We start from the raw sequence: 19,102 nt of genomic DNA, 5'->3' as shown, positions 1-19,102 counted from the left end.
ATGCCCTGACTATTTCAAATAGGATATGAGGTGGTTAAGAGGTCTGTTTAATTTCTTTAGTGTAGTGAACATCACTCTCCATGTTGTATCTGAGTACAATGTATTATCACAAGGAGGAATCAAAGTACAGTGTCAGATGGAGGCCAGTAAGTCAAAGATGATAGCTTGACTTTTATAGGAAGTTTGAAGGGAAAGGAGAGAAGGAGGAAAATGGCCATAGGTAGCTCATACAGTGGGGAGGGGACTGAGAAGAGCTCAAAGTAAAGATCCTGATGGTAGGCTGCTGACATAAGCCCTCAAAGTCGAGATGGAGACCTGTAGCAAGAGAGAAGCAGGGAGCTGCTGACATTCTCCAAGCTTTAGAAGAACCATAAAGGAAGGGTGGAAAGAATTTACAAGACTAAAAGAGCACCAGAATGACAATGTTATGGAGTCCAAGGAAGAAAGCACTTCAAGAAAGATTACTTAAGACAATCAAAACGCTGCTAGGAAATAAGGGAAAATGAGAGCCGACGGTGCCATTAGGTCAATGATGGCTTATGAGACTTCAGGCTGAGCAGTGGTTATGATGGAAGTCAGACAATAAAACTTTAGGACAGTGATGACTGAAAAGGAAGCAAGGCAGGGACTGACAACAATTTCAATAGCAAAAGGAGAGAAGTAAGACAATAGAGAACGGATGAAGAGCCAGAGGGGAGGCAAAGAGAAAAACATGAGCAAAGAAAGGAGCAAGTTTCCGAGCTGGAGACTGAAGCCAGGACAGGGAGCAGGAGGTAGCCCAAATGCAGGAAGACAGGAAGAGAGGTAGCAATGACAGTCTATGCTGGAGGGTGAAGCAAACAGGAACTCACATTAAACATATATGATTGGGTTAAAACGGACACAGTTTCTCTGCCAAGAGATCTGGATATTTTAAGGAGACAGATAAAGATGATACTATATGACTAGACAGCACCACTTATGGCAAAGACAGAAAAACAACAGCAAAATAAAAGAAACCACACCTAAGCTGGACTTTCTGACTCCTGTAACTGGTTTTGTCTCTTGTGAGGTATGAAGCTTCAAAGCCACGGCAGCTGACACATTTGCCCAATGGACATCCCCATTTCTTTGCAGGTAAGCCATCTCCAGGGTAAAGAAAGTCCCACACGGCTATGTGGACCGCTGCAAAGACGGCTCCCTCTCCCATGGGAGAGTGACAACTGATGGCAAGTTGTGCCCTATGTCAGTCTTGCCAGCCTGAATGTCTAGTCAAACTTAAAAAGACTACTTGGTGGATATCATAGGGATCTAAGACCTTTATTATTATTTTTTTTTTTTGTAAGTTCTACAAACATCAGAGATTGAAATGAACCAGAGGATCATACCCTGCAGTAACACATATCACACCAATAAACAAGACCAAATGCAGAAATGGGAAGGGAAGAGGTCAGTACAACCAAGACCAGAACGGATTCCTCATCTGAAATGGATATTTGGTTCAAGAGACTATGACTTAAGATTACAACTGAATTATAATAATAGGTTTGCCGTATTTGATGTCTTTCTCTAAAGATCTAAGTACTTTCAAACCATATCTCTGATATACTGACATACCCTGAGAATTTGATCACCCTCTTCTAAGCCTTCTTTGGCTGCAGGGCTATCTTCTAGAACACCAGCTACAAATATTCCAACATCATTTCCACCAGCCAGGCGCAGACCCACACTATCTCCTTTTCTGAATTTTACCAATTTCATGCTGGGCCTGTTAAAACAAATATTTCATTTGAAACAGTTAAGAGAAGCTTGAAAAGTTACAATAAATCACTACAATGAAAACCACACTCAGAATGAAACAAAGACCATCATCTCTGAATTCCCCTCATACCACTATTTACTGAATACAATTTAGTATTAGAATTCCAAATCAGCTTTACTGGCACTTTCTTTTATTCTCTGAACAATGAGTTTTAAAATATCTAATATGCAATTACTGTTTTATAACTAATTAATAAAACTACTTTATAAAAATAATATTTTCCCAACTCTTAGTGTCTTGGATGCATATGGGGCATTTGCTATAGTTAAAAACATCTTCCACTCTTTTCATCCCAATTTATACCATATCATCTATACAGAATAACTGAGCAGTACAGTTTTTCAAAGGTTGAAATGGAAGCATAAATTGACAAACTTTCCTAATACCAGGGAATCAAAATGAGTCTCCAAGCACGTGATCTGCACATCCAAGAGAGAGCGGTTTTTAAACGTGGCAGTTGGTGCACTCTGACACAGATCACTTACTCTGCAGCCCCTTTGGATTTTAAATAAAAAACTTATCAGCCTTCAGCCTTTCTGGATTAGTCATATATTCAATCTCTGCCCTTTTCTTACTAGAGAGAGAATGGAAAAAGAATTAATGTATGCACATTCTTTTATAATTAGTGTAGTGCCAAAACCTTGTGCTAGCCCTGAAATAAAAACTAAAGGACATCTTAGAAGAATGGGTAGGGAGAAATGGATCATAAATGCAAACCACTCTTTAAGGTAATGAATTACAAATAATATACATAATTACAAATTACCCATCTAGGTTTCCATAACTCTCCCACTTTTCTATTCAAGAAGACACACAATTCTATTACCTATTCTGACATGAAGTGCAGAAAAAGTCCCTTTCCTCTTAATTCACTAATTAACAATGAACAAATGATTAGAAGCCAATAGAAAATAAAAAACACAAATCAATGAATGAATGAGTTGAGGAAAGAGAGGAGGGTCTAATTCTTTTAAACTACTGAAGACCACCTTACGCTTCTGGATCTTATAAGGTATTCACACTTGTTCCATTTCCTTACCTGGAACAAACATTTACTAGATGTAAACATCAGAGCCTGTAGGTTAGATGAAGTCACTCATTGTCAGGGCTGGTGATACCCTTCCTCCTTCCATGAAAGTACTGGCCAGTGTTATCATGGGCCATGTGAATCACTTAGATACGACAGTGTCCTACTTTTCCAGGTAAGTCCAGAGTCTGCTCACAGACTCTTCTTCCAAACCAATCATATAGTAAGTTTTTTAAAACACTTCCTCAAAGTCCTTGAGACTCCAGATCCCTAGTGGTCCTTTTGTAACAGAGACTGATCTAGTGTGCCTCAAAAAGTAAAAATCGTTGACTGTAGTCTCCATCCTTTAATAAAATCTGTCTTTTTAAAGGACAGCTTTAGGTCCACCCTCAGGGTCATGTACTTCAGACGACTGACATTTTTTATTCTGCTTTACTGGTATTACATCAACTACTTGTAGTAAGAAAAAGTAAACCAATTAACCACTTCTGCCCCAAATACAGTCACTGGACTTTAATAAATAATCAAATGTTTCCTGGACCAGCTACCCACAACCTCAAATCCTCTTCAGTATCTGTTCTTCAGGGCTCTCTTGAGAAATAGGTCTCTGGAATTAATCATTCCAGTATTCTTAAACTTTAAAGAGTCATAAAAGCTTGAAGCAATTCTGAAGAAAGGAAAAAGAAGGAAACTATTCCTTCATAATTTATAAAATTTTGAATTATCAGTTATCTGATAATAACAATATACAATTTTAACCTTCTATCCTACCCATCTATTCCAGGAGTTCTATCTATCTAGCTGGGTCTTGCAGTAACAACCCAATTTCCTTAAGCAAAGAAAACAAGTAAGATCAGGGGTCTACATCTAACTCACTTAAAAGTTTGGTCATATCATGTCCCTTTCACCACAGAAGCAACAAAAGACTAATTTGATGATCAAGATTATTTGAAATTTACAGCTCAATCTCATTAAGTATAAGACAGAACAGTAAAAGGTATAGAATATAAAAAACTTACTTTTGAGTTGCTAACTAATCTACAAGAGGTTTTCAACCAAGGGAGATTTTTGTCCCCAAGAAACATTTAGCAAAGTCTGGAGACGTTTTTGGTTGTTACAACTGGGAGGTGCTACTGGCAGCTAGTGGTCAGGGATGCTGCTTAGCATTTCACAACGCAATAAACAAGGACACAACCCAAAATAACAACAGTGTTAGAATGGAGAAACACTGGTTATTTGTGTTTTTTAAATACTAGGGCATTAGAAAACTTGTAAAAATTCTGATTTCTAAGCAGAAAACAATTTTTAACTTTTCTAATTCCCAACCTAAAAACTAGGTAGGTGGACAGTGGTGAGAAAGTCAACATCCAAAGTTTCTTTTTTGTTTTTTAATTTCTAATTCTCTCATATAAATAATTTGAAATAAAACATAATCATAACATTAAATGGTATACACTCTTTCAAAAAGGATATGCAATTGAATTCTCAATTTAAATAACGCTGAATAATGGACAGAGAGGACAACACAAGCTTAAAATCCCATTACCGGAGAATCCCATCTTCATGAGTTGAATTAGGTAGGACACCATCAGACGGACTGACAGGTAAATCAACATCTGGTTGTCCAACTTGAGCATACACAGGCTTTGGTTCTAAAAGAAAGAAAATTTAAAAACTGTGCAGGAATCGCTTTATTAAAAACTGGAATAATAACATAAGCACAACCAGGAAAATAGCAAACCACAAATCCCACAAAATATATACATTAAAATTCATCAGCAAAAAGCTCAGAAAACTTAATAAGAAACATACATACTATATATTTTAAAGTACAGAGTATAGTTATAAATTCTGACTTCTTTATAGCAAATATGCACATTACATGGCTACCTGTGCCTTCTAAAGCTTCAGCTGTTAGGGTTTGAAAAAGTCTATGGTTGGGGTGTGAGGGACAGGGAAAGGAGGAAGAGGAGGAAAAAGAGAAGAGAATCCCTACATCGTTTCTCTAAAATTGTCAAAGCAGTCTTCTTCACTGTGGTAAAATTTGCTTTCAAATATTCACATTCTTCCTACTAAACAAGCAGAGTAAAAAGATTTGAGAGAAGGAACTGAGAGACAACAGAACCCAAATATCCTGGCGTTTCAAGGAAACGGATTTTGGAAACTTGCAGATTCTTATGTCTGGTTTCATATGCACCTCTACAGTGTATAACTTATTATAACTTACAGCGTTTAAGAAAATACCTTCAATAGGTAAAATAACTTAAAAAAATTCTTAAGCCAATCTAATAACTTACAGCGTTTAAGAAAATACCTTCAATAGGTAAAATAACTTAAAAAAATTCTTAAGCCAATCTAATATTTCTCCTAAATAAGCAGTGCTAGAGAACAACTTTACTCACTGTGAACAGCTGTTAACTATGAATAATTTCTATCCAGTAAAATTTTTTAAAATTCATGAAAGCCTACTGATCCATGCCAACCTCATACCCATAAGGAATATGTTGGAAGTCAGATTCAGAAAAATTCAAACACAGATAGTAGAAGACGCAATAGTATTAACTGCAAAAATAACAATAATCAAAATCACTGAAGCATATTTAAGTCATCTGTAAATTCTGACAATTATTTTATTTAGTCTGATTGCAAATATTTTCTGAATGTAGTGTTTTGCTAGGCTTACCTGGGAGAGTGGGTGCTTGTTTCTCATTTCTCTCAACTACAACTTCTTCTACCGTTTTAGGAGTATGATCATCCGCATGCTTCACAGGAGTTGAGACAGCCCCAGGTTTAGAAATTCTCTCTTCTTCTCTGCTCCGGAGACTGCACATTAGTAAAATTTAAAAATTAGGGACACATAGACGATTATAAAAATCATTTGTAAGAGAACAGTCTAGGAACAGTCAAGCAACCTTTGAAAAGCTATGACAAGGGATTTGTTCTAATAGCTATCAAAATACTATAAAAACCTAGTAATTAAAACTAGAGTGGTATTGTCACAGAAACGGAAAAACAGATCAAAGCAACAAAACAGAAAATAGATGAATCTACCCACAATAGTAAAATTTAACATGGAAATGGTAGTTCAGAATTGTGAGAAAAAAACATGCTATTTATTTAATAAATGAGGTTAGGGCCAATGTCCACAATTTAAAAGATTAGATCGCTATGCATGTTAATGACAAAGATACGATTTCAGATGGAATTTAAGTCCAAAATATATGTTTAAAAAATTTGTATCATCAAAAATAGAGGACTGTTAAAGACTCAATGCACAAAAACCCTCATACACCAACAACCATGACTGCATAAAAATTCAAGTAATTAAAAAATATATTTTTGGTTAAGCCAAATGAAATGGGATTTTTTGGTTCTAACAGGTGAACATAAGCAATTTCATACAGTTCAACCTAACATAAGTAATGAGTTTAATACCTAATGTTTCCATATTGACCAATTTATATATTGGCCTAATAACACATGAATTTGGTATTTAGAACATATAAGGAACTGTAAATCAGTTTAGAGGAGACAACTCAAGAGAAAAATAAGTATTAGAAAGAGACAATTCACCAAAAATATACATACACAGATAACAATAAACATGAAAGTATGTTCACCCTCACTAGTAACTAGGAAAATGCACACTGAAATAACTTTTAATTGTCTTATCATTCATGAGAACTTTCACACGATAACATAAAACCTAGGGAAGGACATGGAGAAATAGATACGCATACAGGGATGGTAAATAAATGTAAACAAGTATAACTACTTAAGGGCAAAATGGGAGTTACTTAGGCAAACACTCAAAAACCTGTAATTCCACTTCTAGATTTATCCTAGGGAAACACATACATGTTAAAGAGCGCATTTTTTCCCCCAACTTTTTGTTACGGAAAATTCCAAATATGCATAGTAATGTAGAGAACAGTATCATAAAAATCTTGTGTAGTTAAAAAAATTTTCAATATTCTATCAGTGATTCAATCTGAGGTTAACAGTACTCTTAACACTTTGACAATGACAGGACAAACACAAAAAACATTTTAAATTATAAACAGAGGAAAAAATTCTAAATAAAATGCCAGCTAAGGGAATACAGTAATGCATTAAAAAGTCATTTTACAATGATCACAGCAGGGTTGTTTCACAAGTACATGGCTGGCTTAACATTAGGAATCTATCACATAATTCATTATTACATCCAAATACTGTATGAAAAAAATACTGGTGAAACAGGAATGTAAAAAAAAAAAAAAAAAAAAAAAAATCATCAGCCATTCCTAATAAAAATCACAAATAAAGCAAAAATACAGGCAATATAATTAGTTAAGAGACTATTTTCAAAAACCAAGAGCTAAGACCATATTAAACAGGGAAATGCTGAATGTATTTATACTAAAATCAGTAACAACACAGTGATACCTGCCAATACTAACTAGGGTTACCACTATGCCTACCACTATTTTGAAGACTCAGATGATATGATTATGAGCTAATAGGCTTGAAATACTGGGGAGAATTTTAGTGGGTATAAAGAATACGAAACAAATTACATAGAGAAAATTATAACTACGTCTTTTAAACTACGTTTAAACTACATTTTTAAAACTATGTTTAAAAAAAAAAAAATCAATGGATTTTCCTCAGTGTCCTCTATAATCAGAAGAAAATGAAAGGGAAAAGTATGCCAGCAATAATAACATCAGAAACTGTAAAATGCCTGGAGAGAATCTATAGAAACTTAGATTGGGGGAGATCTCCCCAAATAAGTAAAATAAACATCCAGAAGCCATAAAGATGAAAACATTTCATTATTAAAAATGTCTAATTGCAAAGAAAAAGATATTATAAAGACTTACATTTGCAACACACTCCCCAAAAGAGCTACTACTGATGAAGAAATGAAAAAGAACAATGCGACAGAAAAATGACCAACAGGCTGGGAAAGCAGCAGCACCAGATCCAAGATGGCAGCCAGAAGGAGGCTGATGGAGCTTGAAGAAATCCGCAAACGTGGAATGAAAAACTTTCATAACATCCAGGCTGATGAAGCTAATTTATTGACTTGGCAAGGAGTCACTGTTCCTGTCCATGCTTCATATGATAAGGGGGACTTCAGAATCAAAATCAGTGTTCCAGCAGAGTACCCAATCAAACCACAAGAGATCACATTTTTTTTTTAAAGATTTTATTTATTTATTTGATAGACAGAGATCACAAGTAGCCAGAGAGGCAGGCAGAGAGAGAGAGGGGAGGAAGCAGGCTCCCTGCTAAGCAGAGAGCCAGAGGCAGGGCTTGATCCCAGGACCTGGGATCATGACCTGAACTGAAGGCAGTCACATTTAAAACAAAGATCTATCACAACACTGATGACAAGGGGCAGTCTGTCTGCCCAGTAATTAGTGCTAAAAACTGGAAGCCAGCAATTAAAACCCACTAAGTAATCCAGTCCCACATAGCATTGGTGAATGACCCCAGCCCGAGCACCCACTTTGGGCTCACCTACCTGAAGAATACTCTGAGGACGGTAAAAAATTCTGTGAGAATCCTGAAGAGTTTACAAAGAAAATGAGGAAAAGCGACCTGTGGACTAAACTCTGCCACGATGAATTCCAGCGAGTGTGAGCAGAGACCCCAAGCCACACATTTAGACCCCCCACAAAGCAGGACTCTGGAAAATTGACACGTGCCACCACCTCGTGTTTGCTTGTGGCAGTTACTAACTTTCTACAGTTTTCTTAATCAAAAGTGGTCTAGGTAACCTGTAAAGAAAGGATTAAAAATTTAAGATGTTCTTAAAAAAAAAAAGAAAAGAAAAGAAAAAAAGAGAGAAAAAAGAAAAAAGGAAGGAAGGAAGGAAGAAAGCAAGCAAGCAACAGAAATGAACCTGGCAGTTCACTGAGGGAGCAACACTACCATCAATAATCTCATAAAAAGATGCACAGCTCCACTAATCAGGAAACCATGAACTGGAAATAAACAGTTACCAATTTGCAACCATCAGATTGGTAAACATGGAATTCTGAGAAATAAGTGTAGTCTTAAACATTACTTCTGGAAATAATCGGCATTATTCAGGAACATTTAAAAATAATACTCTTAAATGACTTCGGAAACAAAAAGAGCCAGTATATGAAATCATGGACAAAGATGCTTACACAACAATAGTGACTGCACAGGCAAACACCTAGAAACAGAATTATAATAGGTAAAGTTTCTCACCAAAAGAATAAGCTCAAAGGATGTTTACCCTGTACTGATAAGTAAAATCAGCTAGCTGGAAAATAATATGCAGAGTCTTAACTTTTTCAATTATTAAAAACATACACAGGACAACCGTCTCAGGTCCCCTACCTCCTCAGGAGCTTTGTATTATCTCACCTTGCTAAGCTCAATAAACCTTGTTTTGCTGCCCACCAAAACAAACAAACACACACATAAATAAGTAAAATCATGCAGAGCTAACTCTACATATGATCCTTTTATTTGTAAAAGTATGTGTAAGTATGGAGAAAGGCTTTTAATTCAAGAGCTATTTTGTTCTAATAAGCATACGATGCTTTATAATGGGAGACAAAAACACATTAAAATAAGTTACAATGAAAGAAAGCTATGTGTAGAAACATAAGAATAACTCTGAAACAAGATGTGAGGCACAAGCTGCAGAGTATCTCTGCTGTGACATCAAGAAGTATCTCCAGAGCTCTACAGATATACCAGTGTGCACAAGCTCACATGGAGAAAGACCTCAATGGGTATAACCAAACAGGCAACAAATAGTGTTTTCCTGCAGAGGGAGAAGTAGACAAAACAGAACCCAAGTGGAATTTGAGGTTTATCTATACTACTTGAATTTTTACAACAAAAATATGTACACGTGACTTACTGAGTAAAGACTGAAATGTTTTAAAATATTTTAAAAACAATGTTCATCTTAAAATGTTTAATATTTTTAAATGGAATTAAGTCTAACTTTAAACAAAGGATTTGGTTCTATTAATACATATTATTAGCAGTCTCTTACCAAGAAAAAGTTTCTTCAGTTACCCTCCTGAAAAGAAAAACTAATGACGTACTATACGGTGACTAACACAACATTAAAAAAAAAAAACAAAAACCAAAAAAACCAACAAGGCATTTTTCATAGTTTCTATTTTCTAGTTACTTAACTTCTATGAGGGGTATACTCTAGTTTTTTAAGTTATGTATATTAATGAGCTGCATGTAGATAAACCAGTTTTTTAGGGAGTACTATAAAAGTCGAGGAATTTTCTAAATCAAACCAGAATGAACTATTTTTAAATCACAAAAGGTCAAAATATTTAGCCACTGCTTATAATAATAAAATCTCAGGTACAATGAGTCCAAGAATAAATAAATACAATTAAGCTTTATCCCCACACTGCTCTAGGAACCTCAGAGTATAAAGGGTGGTACAAAACAGAAGACTCCCCCTATATTCTTTGCATTAAAAATACAAATATGAACATTTTAAAGAAAATGAGATTAAAGAATGCATAATTTTAATAGTTCTACAGATTTATTGCTCTGCAACAAGTAAATTTTAAATTGTTTAAAAAGATGTAAAAACAAATAGTTACAATTGACTTTTTTTCTTATAACTTAAACTTACTAAATTTAAAATGACTGAAATTAATGATAACCACCATCTCGGTAACTTAGAATCAATTATAATACTCTAATGGAAACATCCTCTGTAATGATAACCAACAAGCTGTCATTTGTTGTGCAATAGGGCTCTTGCTCCATCACATAAAACTGCCAGTACTTTCGTCTTTGGTTAATTTTCATACCATATTGCCCATCACAACTTTTCCCTCCCTGTAACAACTGTTATGACTGAAATAACATTTCAGGTGGATGGAACTCATATTATTCTATGAAATTTTCCATACAGTTAATATTTGGAGAATCACCTCTCTTTTTAGTGCATTTCTGTTATCTACCAAAAGATGGAGGCATTATTCAATAATACATGTAGATCGGGAGCAGTACTGCTAACGGGATTATGAGGCAAGTCATCTATGTAACTGCAAATTTTCTAAAATCTGTATTAAATGAAATGAGGTAAAATCAGTGAATACATTTAATGTATTACATCCAAAATATTATTTCATTAGGCAATGAAATTATTAATGAAGTAACCTACATCTTTTTGTGTGTGCACAGTCATCAAAACCTAATGTGTTATATCACATTTAAAATATGTTTCAATTTGGACTGGCCACATTTTAAACACTTAGTAACCACATGTGGCTAGCTAGTAGCAATGATGTTGGGCAATACAGATCTACAGTTACAGTACAGGAATATAATAATCAGATTTTCCAAACATTTATGAAGTTCTATTATGAGCAAACGTGATCATTATGTCTACTGTAAGACAAAAACCAAATCCAAACACACCAAATTCGTCTATAATCAGTGGCGCTTAGCAAAAGAAACTGGTAAGGCTGTGACAATGAAATACATTTTCCTCAAATCTTCCGTACACAATTCTACCCAACTGGCTTTGAAACAGTATCTAAGTTTTACCCCAAAAAACAAAACAACAAAAACAAAAAACACATACTTTTTACTATTAAGAGGAAGGCTGACTTTATACAAAAATCATGTCTGTCCTGAGTCAGATGCATGTTTATCTACATACTCTGGCTCCAAGTAGCTGAGACGGACATTTCAGACATTCTCAAGGACCTCAAGATCCTCTTAAGGGCATTACTGTTTTTCCCCAAGAGGGGAGGAGACAAGGTTTATTTTCCAGAGTTCTCATTTGTACATCAATCTTACGGCAGTGATCCATTTACCCAGAAGCTCTGGGCTGGTTAAAAACTCTGTGGGAGACAGTTATTAAGACATGGGGCGGAACACAGTCTCTGAAGAGTTTTTACAGTTCACATAAAGGGACTCATTGTAAACAGCCTTCTTTAAGCCTTACCCAGTCAACCGTGTAAACTGGGTAGCAGAGTAACATATTCTTTCATCAGATCAGCAAGGAGTAACAAGTAGTTATAAGTGAAAAACTTCGGGTGTAAGTAAAATCACAAGTGTTTGCGCCTACAGGTAGAGGGCAGAGGGCAGGTGGCTTGGTCCGGGGCTCTCCCTCTGGGTTCTGGTGTGTGTTCCTTCAGCAGGCTCTCACAGCACAAAGCAGTCAGCAGTCTTCCTCTAGGATGGTTTCGCAGGAGAAGGTCTCTAACAAGACACTTGCCCAGGAAACTCCTTTTTCAAGCACACTAGAGGAAAAATTCTTGCACATTTTTCTGGCAACACATCACAGCCAAATTCTCTGCCATTCAGTGAAGCCTGCATGGGTGTGCTTTTCCCAACATGGCTGGCTCTGAGCCCCAGGGATGCATGGGGGGAGCCTCCTCTTTGTCATTCCAACATAGCACCAAGGGGAGCAGGTGTTCATATACCTGATTCTCATATTCTTTAGAGTTCCCTTTACTTCTTAGTAGCTAATCCTTTGTTACACCAATCTGGTTATATTTAATCTCTTTACATTAAACTTGCTGGGTTCACTCCCCATTCCACTTTCTGTCTTGACTGTTTTGACAAAACAAAACATGCTACACTGCCCATTCTTCATGCAGCTTTTCTTTCAGGCTTCTAGCTCTCAAACATCTTCTCAACTGACTGGTCAGTCATGCCTTATTTTAAAAGTGGTCCTAATATAGGAAATAAACTTGAGGCTTACCATTCACTCCAGTAAAACATCCTTTTATAAAACGAACTTCAAATTCCTATTTCATGGTAAATGACTTAAAACGGGCTTACACTTTCTTTTCAGAAACTCACTTGTTGCATAAAGGGAGGCAAGACCTATAGAGAACCTAGGATGAAAATAAAAACTAGATGCTAATTCCTTTGAAGGCTACTGGACCATCTCAGCCATAATTAACAATAAAGATATGTTTAGAAATCAACTTAACCATATCCCACAGATTTTCTCCAGTAACAGAAGAGTTCAACTGGGAGGACTAGAAGACATGAAAAAGAAAAACGAGGGGCGCCTGGGTGGCTCAGTGGGTTAAAGCCTCTGCCTTCGGCTGAGGTCATGATCTCAGGGTCCTGGGATCAGGCCCCGCATCGGGCTCTCTGCTCAGCTTCTCTTCCTGCCTCTGCCTACTTGTGATCTCTGTCAAATAAATAAATAAAATCTTAAAAAAAAAAGAAAAAAGAAAAACTAAAGGCACACTCAAGTTTGACTATTTAGAATGTTGTGACCATTGCTCAATCTTCTAAACTTTATATGGAAACAAAATTTTATTTATACATTGTAGTTCCTCCTTAACAGCAATAAAATATTAATGATCTCTTTCTGCATGGCATATACAGAATTCTAGGGATGACAAAGGGAGAGAGATGCAGAGATTCTAAGTTGATATTTGGGCACAGAAATGAAGGGTGGTATGTTGAGAAAGTAAGGAATTATTATACCCATTTTGCATATTTATAAGCTAATTTCCCACAATTTAAGTTTATTCTTTACATACTGTAATCTACTGTCTGGACATACATATGCGTGAGTGTATATGTTTTTGAAAAAATTTGAGTATCTATACTGCTTATTATGGCAAATGACTTTCAGGTGATAACCCAGATACAGGCTTTTATGATCCTTATCATTTCGTATAGAGCTTCTCATCTTACATGTTCATTTTTGATGGTGATGATGATTAATGATTTAGAAGAAAAACAGATCTGTTGTTCAAACTGATTTTTGTAAAAATGTACAATTTTTAATAATGAGGAGTAAGGAAGACCTTTTTTTAATTTAAAGATAGCATCGTTACGCTTTCATCAGTAGTATAATGATTATCAGGTACTTGGGCTAATATTTGGAGTAAACGATCTTTTTTCTTTTTTTAAGATTTATCTTAGAATCCCAAGCAGACTCCCCACTGACCACAGAGCCTGACGTGGGGATCGATCCCACGATCCTGAGATCATGACGCAACCAAAACCAAGAATCAGATGCTCAACGGACTGACTCACATAGGTACTCTTTCAATAAAACAATCATCTGATTGAGTGGTACATTTGGTTGATTTTATAAGAGAAGAGTGTTACAACACTCTCGTTTTTTAATGAAGAGCCTCAAAAGGACAAAAGAAGATTGTTCTACATTATTTAAATCTGGAAGTAAGAGTTTTCATACATTCGCTATTTTTAACACATATTACCAAATAGTCCATTTTTTTTTTAAAGATTTTATTTATTTATTTGACAGAGATCACAAGTAGGCAGAGAGGCAGGCAGAGAGAGAGAGGAGGAAGCAGACTCCCTGATGAGCAGAGAGCCCGACGCGGGACTCGATCCCAGGACCCTGAGATCATGACCCGAGCCGAAGGCAGCGGCTCAACCCACTGAGCCACCCAGGCGCTCCCAAACAGTCCATTTTTTAAGTATCTTATTTTATGTTTTATATTGTACTTGTATAAGAGCTGATGAATTAAATAAAATTCATACTTTTACTTTGTAAACTGTGGCTCTAAAGTATAATATTTAAGCTTGCTTTCCTATCTTTAGATCCATAAACTCCTGTTAAGAGTTAAAACTGACCAGTATTCATTGACACACATTCTTATACTTGGGCTTCTAGTTAATTACTAGAGAAATGCACCAATGAAGGTCTTTCCTTGGCCTGGCTTCTTAGAAAGCATATTAAAGACAAAGCCTCAGCTTGGAATTTTAACCTGGTAACCTAAAATTCCCAAAGACTGAAAACAATTTGGTTCTTAATCTAAGTAACATCAGGGTAGATAATCAGTATTACCCTCATTTTGAAATGTTAGGCAAAGAAAATTATCCCCCAAAAAACCCAATTCAAGTAATAAGCAACCTTTTAAAAAACTTTCATATTTTTCCTACTGAAATAACTTTTTCCAAAACTAAAGAAAAAACTCCTTAGAACTGTAATCACTCTCTCCTGTGCTCTTGTGATCCATCCACACAGGTCATCTTGCTGTTATTCTAAGAAGTTGAGTAATGGCATGTGTTATTCTTATTTTGTAATAATCTTCAATTGGGAGAGCTCTTTCTTACTCATTTCAAGATGAGGTCACTTTAGAGAAGCCTTTTCTGATCATGTTATCTAATATTGTCCCCTCCATCTTCACTATCAAACTATACCATGGTTTTCTTTACAGTATGTATTACTAAAGTAAATTACTTTTCATATTTCAAAGTTACTTATCTGCTTTCTTCACCTGGCTATAAGTCCTAAAGTTCTAGGACAGCATGGATCTTGCCTAGACTGTTCACAGCATAAATTTATAACCATATATTGATAACATACGTGGTATCAATAAATAGTTTAGTAAGAATTAGCAGGATAATATCAAAATTACTGGTTAAAAAAAAATCTTTGAATCTTTACTGTAAAGTGTTCACTGTGCTGTGTCAACTCACAACCAACTGCCTTAGTCTGAATGGAAGGCATAGGAGCCAAGAGGAGGAAGTCATTAATCCATTAATTATTTTCATTGAGACACTTCAAGAATCATATCGTTCTACCTGGCCCTTTTTTCACAGATGAAGGAGAAACCAAAAACAAACCAACAAACCAATATGAGAGACTGCATAGTCTGAAAAAGAAAATGCAGCAGCACCTAAACCAAGTTAATTACCAACACTATTACATGTAAATCTCGTTCTGAATAAACCATCTATCTGTTAAATAGGAGGTTAATAAAACCTTTACTTACGACAAAAAACTAAAACCAAAACCAGAAAACAAAATCTGAAATTCACCAGAAGATGGGCACTTCTCCACATTTTAAAAGAGTAAAAAGAAATATCCAACTGATATATATAAATGTCCCAATAATTTTTAGCCTATTCGCAAAGTTCCAGAGAGAACCAAGCAATAGCTGACAGAAACTATATACACTAGAATTAAAGAATATTTATAGCTTTCTAAGGAAACAATTATGGAAGGTAACAAAAATCATAAAGTGTGTAAGTAAAAATAATGATCTTTAGTTTAAAAGCCAAGACTTCTCTAAGGCATTTAAGCAGATACATTATATGCCCTATATGCATAGGTATTCGGATTTACCTGGCACTCCTGGAAAACAAGATCATGAGCTTAAATTCAACTTTGTATAGTAAAAGGCTGATAGTAAAAGGTAGACCATATAGATAAATAGTTTTCATTCCAAATATATCAGCTTAACTGGGCTCAACACGTGCATTCAGTCTAGAAATTCAATTTTACCATGATGCATTTACTATATCATAAACAGTATCAATACTGATACCACTAACTTCAGAACTTAGTGTAAGCATTTTCTCTCAGGAGAAACAATGAATAAAGAGAATATTTAAAAATTTTACAAAGTTTCAAACTTCTTAAAACCCTGCTTTCAAGTACTTTTATTAAAAGCAACCATTTTTATTAAAGATATGCTAAATATAAATTAAACCTTTACTATTTGTTAAAATGCATTCCCTAAAAACTTCGGACAACTTAGGCCTTAAATAAACTTTGACAGTTTATGGAATGCCTGAGTGTAAGTAATACAAAACATAATCTTTACAATCCAAATTCAACATTAGCTTAGTTTGAGCTTTTACTACAACAGAGTTTTTTCAGCACTGCAGCTGCTTATGATAATCAGTAGCACCACAGTCACCTTTACTGTAACAGTTCATAGGACAGAACAAAAAAGGTAAACATAATCTGTTACAAAGGAGGAAAAGTCATAAAACAGATGTGTTAAACTGAACGTTACACAGTAGGGAGAGTAAACTATAACCCAGCAGAAACTTAGAACATAGCCTGCAAATCAAATACTCTCTACATGTGCAGGAATCACGCCGAGATCAGTGAAAAGAATCTTCTCAGTGAAAGCTACTTGGTAATCACCATACAACAGTGCCACCAGCTGTGGACTCTCTCAGTATCCAAGTTTTGGCCCAGAGTGGGCTCTGAAACATTACTGAATAAAATACAAAACAAACCTGGCAACAAGCATCAAGGTATAAGGTGTAAGAAAGGTGTAAGAAAATGAGTCAAAATTCTCTCTATACATATATTGTTTTTTAGTTTAAAAACAAGACTATTTTAACATTCTAGACCAGGGCCTGGCAAACTTTTTCCTTATATGGCTCTTTGAGCCTTAGTCTCTGTTGCAACTTCCCAATTATGCCATTAGAGGATGGGTTCCCATAAAACTTTATTTGCAAAATCAGGTAGTGGGCTGTATTTGGCCCACAGGTTGTAGTCTGCCAAACCTTGTTCTAGACAATAGTGAAGATACACTGCTCACCTAATTATAATGAATTAATAAGCTAATAGGTTTTTCCCAAGCAGTCTGTCCATGTAATGTTTGCTTTCTCAGGAAAGAACATCATGTAGAAAAATCTAAGTAGGTCATAACAATGATGGAATGCTGTACAGGACCCATGGTGTTTCTTAATACCAGGATTTTACTCTTAACGTCTAAATTGTTTCTCAACACGGGATAATCCTCTATAACTGCACAGTTATTTGGACTTTAACATAAACTTTAGGGGAAGAAATAAAACCTTTAAGTAACTGGTACTACTGTATATCTTGCCTATGGGCAGGTCACAGAGTTCTCAGGAATTAAATTTTCAGCACAAATATCTGGAAATAATCTGAAGACTCTGGGTCTTCTGCAGATGATGTATTCTCTTTTCTTTAGTATATGATACATGTTCTAACCATATTCCTAAATTTGGTAGTGCATAGAAGAGAATAATACCAGGAACTTTAAAACAAACAAACAAACAAACAAACAACAACAACAACAAAAAACCACTATTTCTTGCCTCTATCTGAGAACAGGGCCCAGGATTCCGCATTTTTAAAAGATTTCATTTAATTGGTGTTACCCATAAGAATACCTGAGGTTCCCAATTAAAACATCCCAACTGTAATATAAAAAATCTTTTTCTAAAAATCCCTCAACTTTTAAGTTACAGATGCCAAGTGTGAATGAACTCTAAAATGAAAAAAGTAGGCATCAAAAAAAACTTTCTAAAATTTCGAATTTGCTCACAATAAAAACTAACGGTCAAAATTTGGATTTTTTTTTTTAAAGGAAAATCATGTCCAAATTGTTTGATACCAGTATGGTTTCTGGGTGAGAGAAATGTGTTAAAATTATAGCTGCTCCCATGAAGCATCCAAGGGTGTTAGTTATATCACTGTGTGCTGTGGCAGCAATCCTTTTCTAGGTAACATCTATGCTGTGTCAGGAAGATTTTTAGAACTAACATATTAACTTGTAGCAGTTAAAAATAATAATAATCAGCTATAAGATAAACCAGGACTGGCTTGTGACAATACTATTAATATTCCTTTTTAAAGAAATCATTACAACCTTAAAATAAAGATCAGAGTTACTATAATTTACAAACCTGAAATTGAAATTTAGAAAGTATCAGCTTCACATATTTTCTAAAACCAACAGTGTACAACCATATTACTATGGCTTTTGACAATCTTTTAAAGGCTTTCTTCTGGCCAGATACTCCTCCTTTCTCTGTTTCCTTCTTTCTTGCCTCCTCACCTTCCTTAAGGAATGCACTCCCCAAAGCACTTGGCCTCTCCAAACTTCAGTGACATCTATGGCTTGAGTTAACACCTCCATGCAAGTTAAGTCCGGAATAACTATCTCTAATCCTAAACTGTTCCACTCAAGTTTTCAAGTGCCTCCTGAAGATCTCCATATGGATTATTATTGAAAACAACAAATCAATTGGGTAGCCTACAGAGCCCTGGGAATGTCCACAAATTTTATGTAAAATGCTACATGTATGTGTACATGTGCCCTTTTCTAGAGACAAGGGCCATAACTTTCAGTTTCTCAAATGTATATGCAATCCCAAAGACCATATAAACGCAGATAAGTCATATACTACTAGCATACCAGACCCCCTTGGGATAAATACCAAAGAGTGTATTTTTAATTTTTATTAGGTTTTGTTTTAATTGTGTTATGTTAGTCACCATAAAATACATCATTAGTTTTCAGAGCAGTGTTCCAAGATGCACTGTTTACATACAATACCCAGTGTATTTTTAAAAGGGAAAACAAAGTCCAGATTAAACTGTCTAGGAAAGAACTACTGGTATAGTTAACCTGCCCAAGCAATAGATTCTATAAGCTAGCTAGCATCTTCTAATGCTGTGGATCAGCAAATTCCAGCTTAAGGCCAACTGTTTTTATAAGAAGTTTTATTGGAACACGACCCTGCCCGTTCATTTA

The 19,102-nt window shown here is 35.4% G+C and overlaps 1 protein-coding gene across 7 annotated transcripts in view; it reads right to left on the bottom strand.

The window, feature by feature from the left end:
• TJP1 (tight junction protein 1) overlaps positions 1-19,102 on the bottom strand; it is a 242,313-nt gene that overhangs the window by 31,394 nt on the left and 191,817 nt on the right. For all 7 annotated transcript variants that reach the window (XM_059180180.1, XM_059180181.1, XM_059180182.1 and 4 more), the window contains 3 exons: positions 5,512-5,651; positions 4,375-4,480; positions 1,597-1,747 (listed from right to left, as the gene is read on the bottom strand). In XM_059180180.1, coding sequence (XP_059036163.1) covers positions 1,597-1,747; positions 4,375-4,480; positions 5,512-5,651 — 397 coding nt within the window. The remainder of the gene's footprint in view (positions 1-1,596; positions 1,748-4,374; positions 4,481-5,511; positions 5,652-19,102) is intronic.

This window comes from Mustela lutreola, chromosome 7 (genome assembly GCF_030435805.1).
Source record: "Mustela lutreola isolate mMusLut2 chromosome 7, mMusLut2.pri, whole genome shotgun sequence".
NCBI lineage: Eukaryota > Metazoa > Chordata > Mammalia > Carnivora > Mustelidae > Mustela > Mustela lutreola.
The sequence above is the reverse complement of the archived record's forward strand: the minus strand, read 5'-3'. Positions and strand labels throughout refer to the sequence as shown.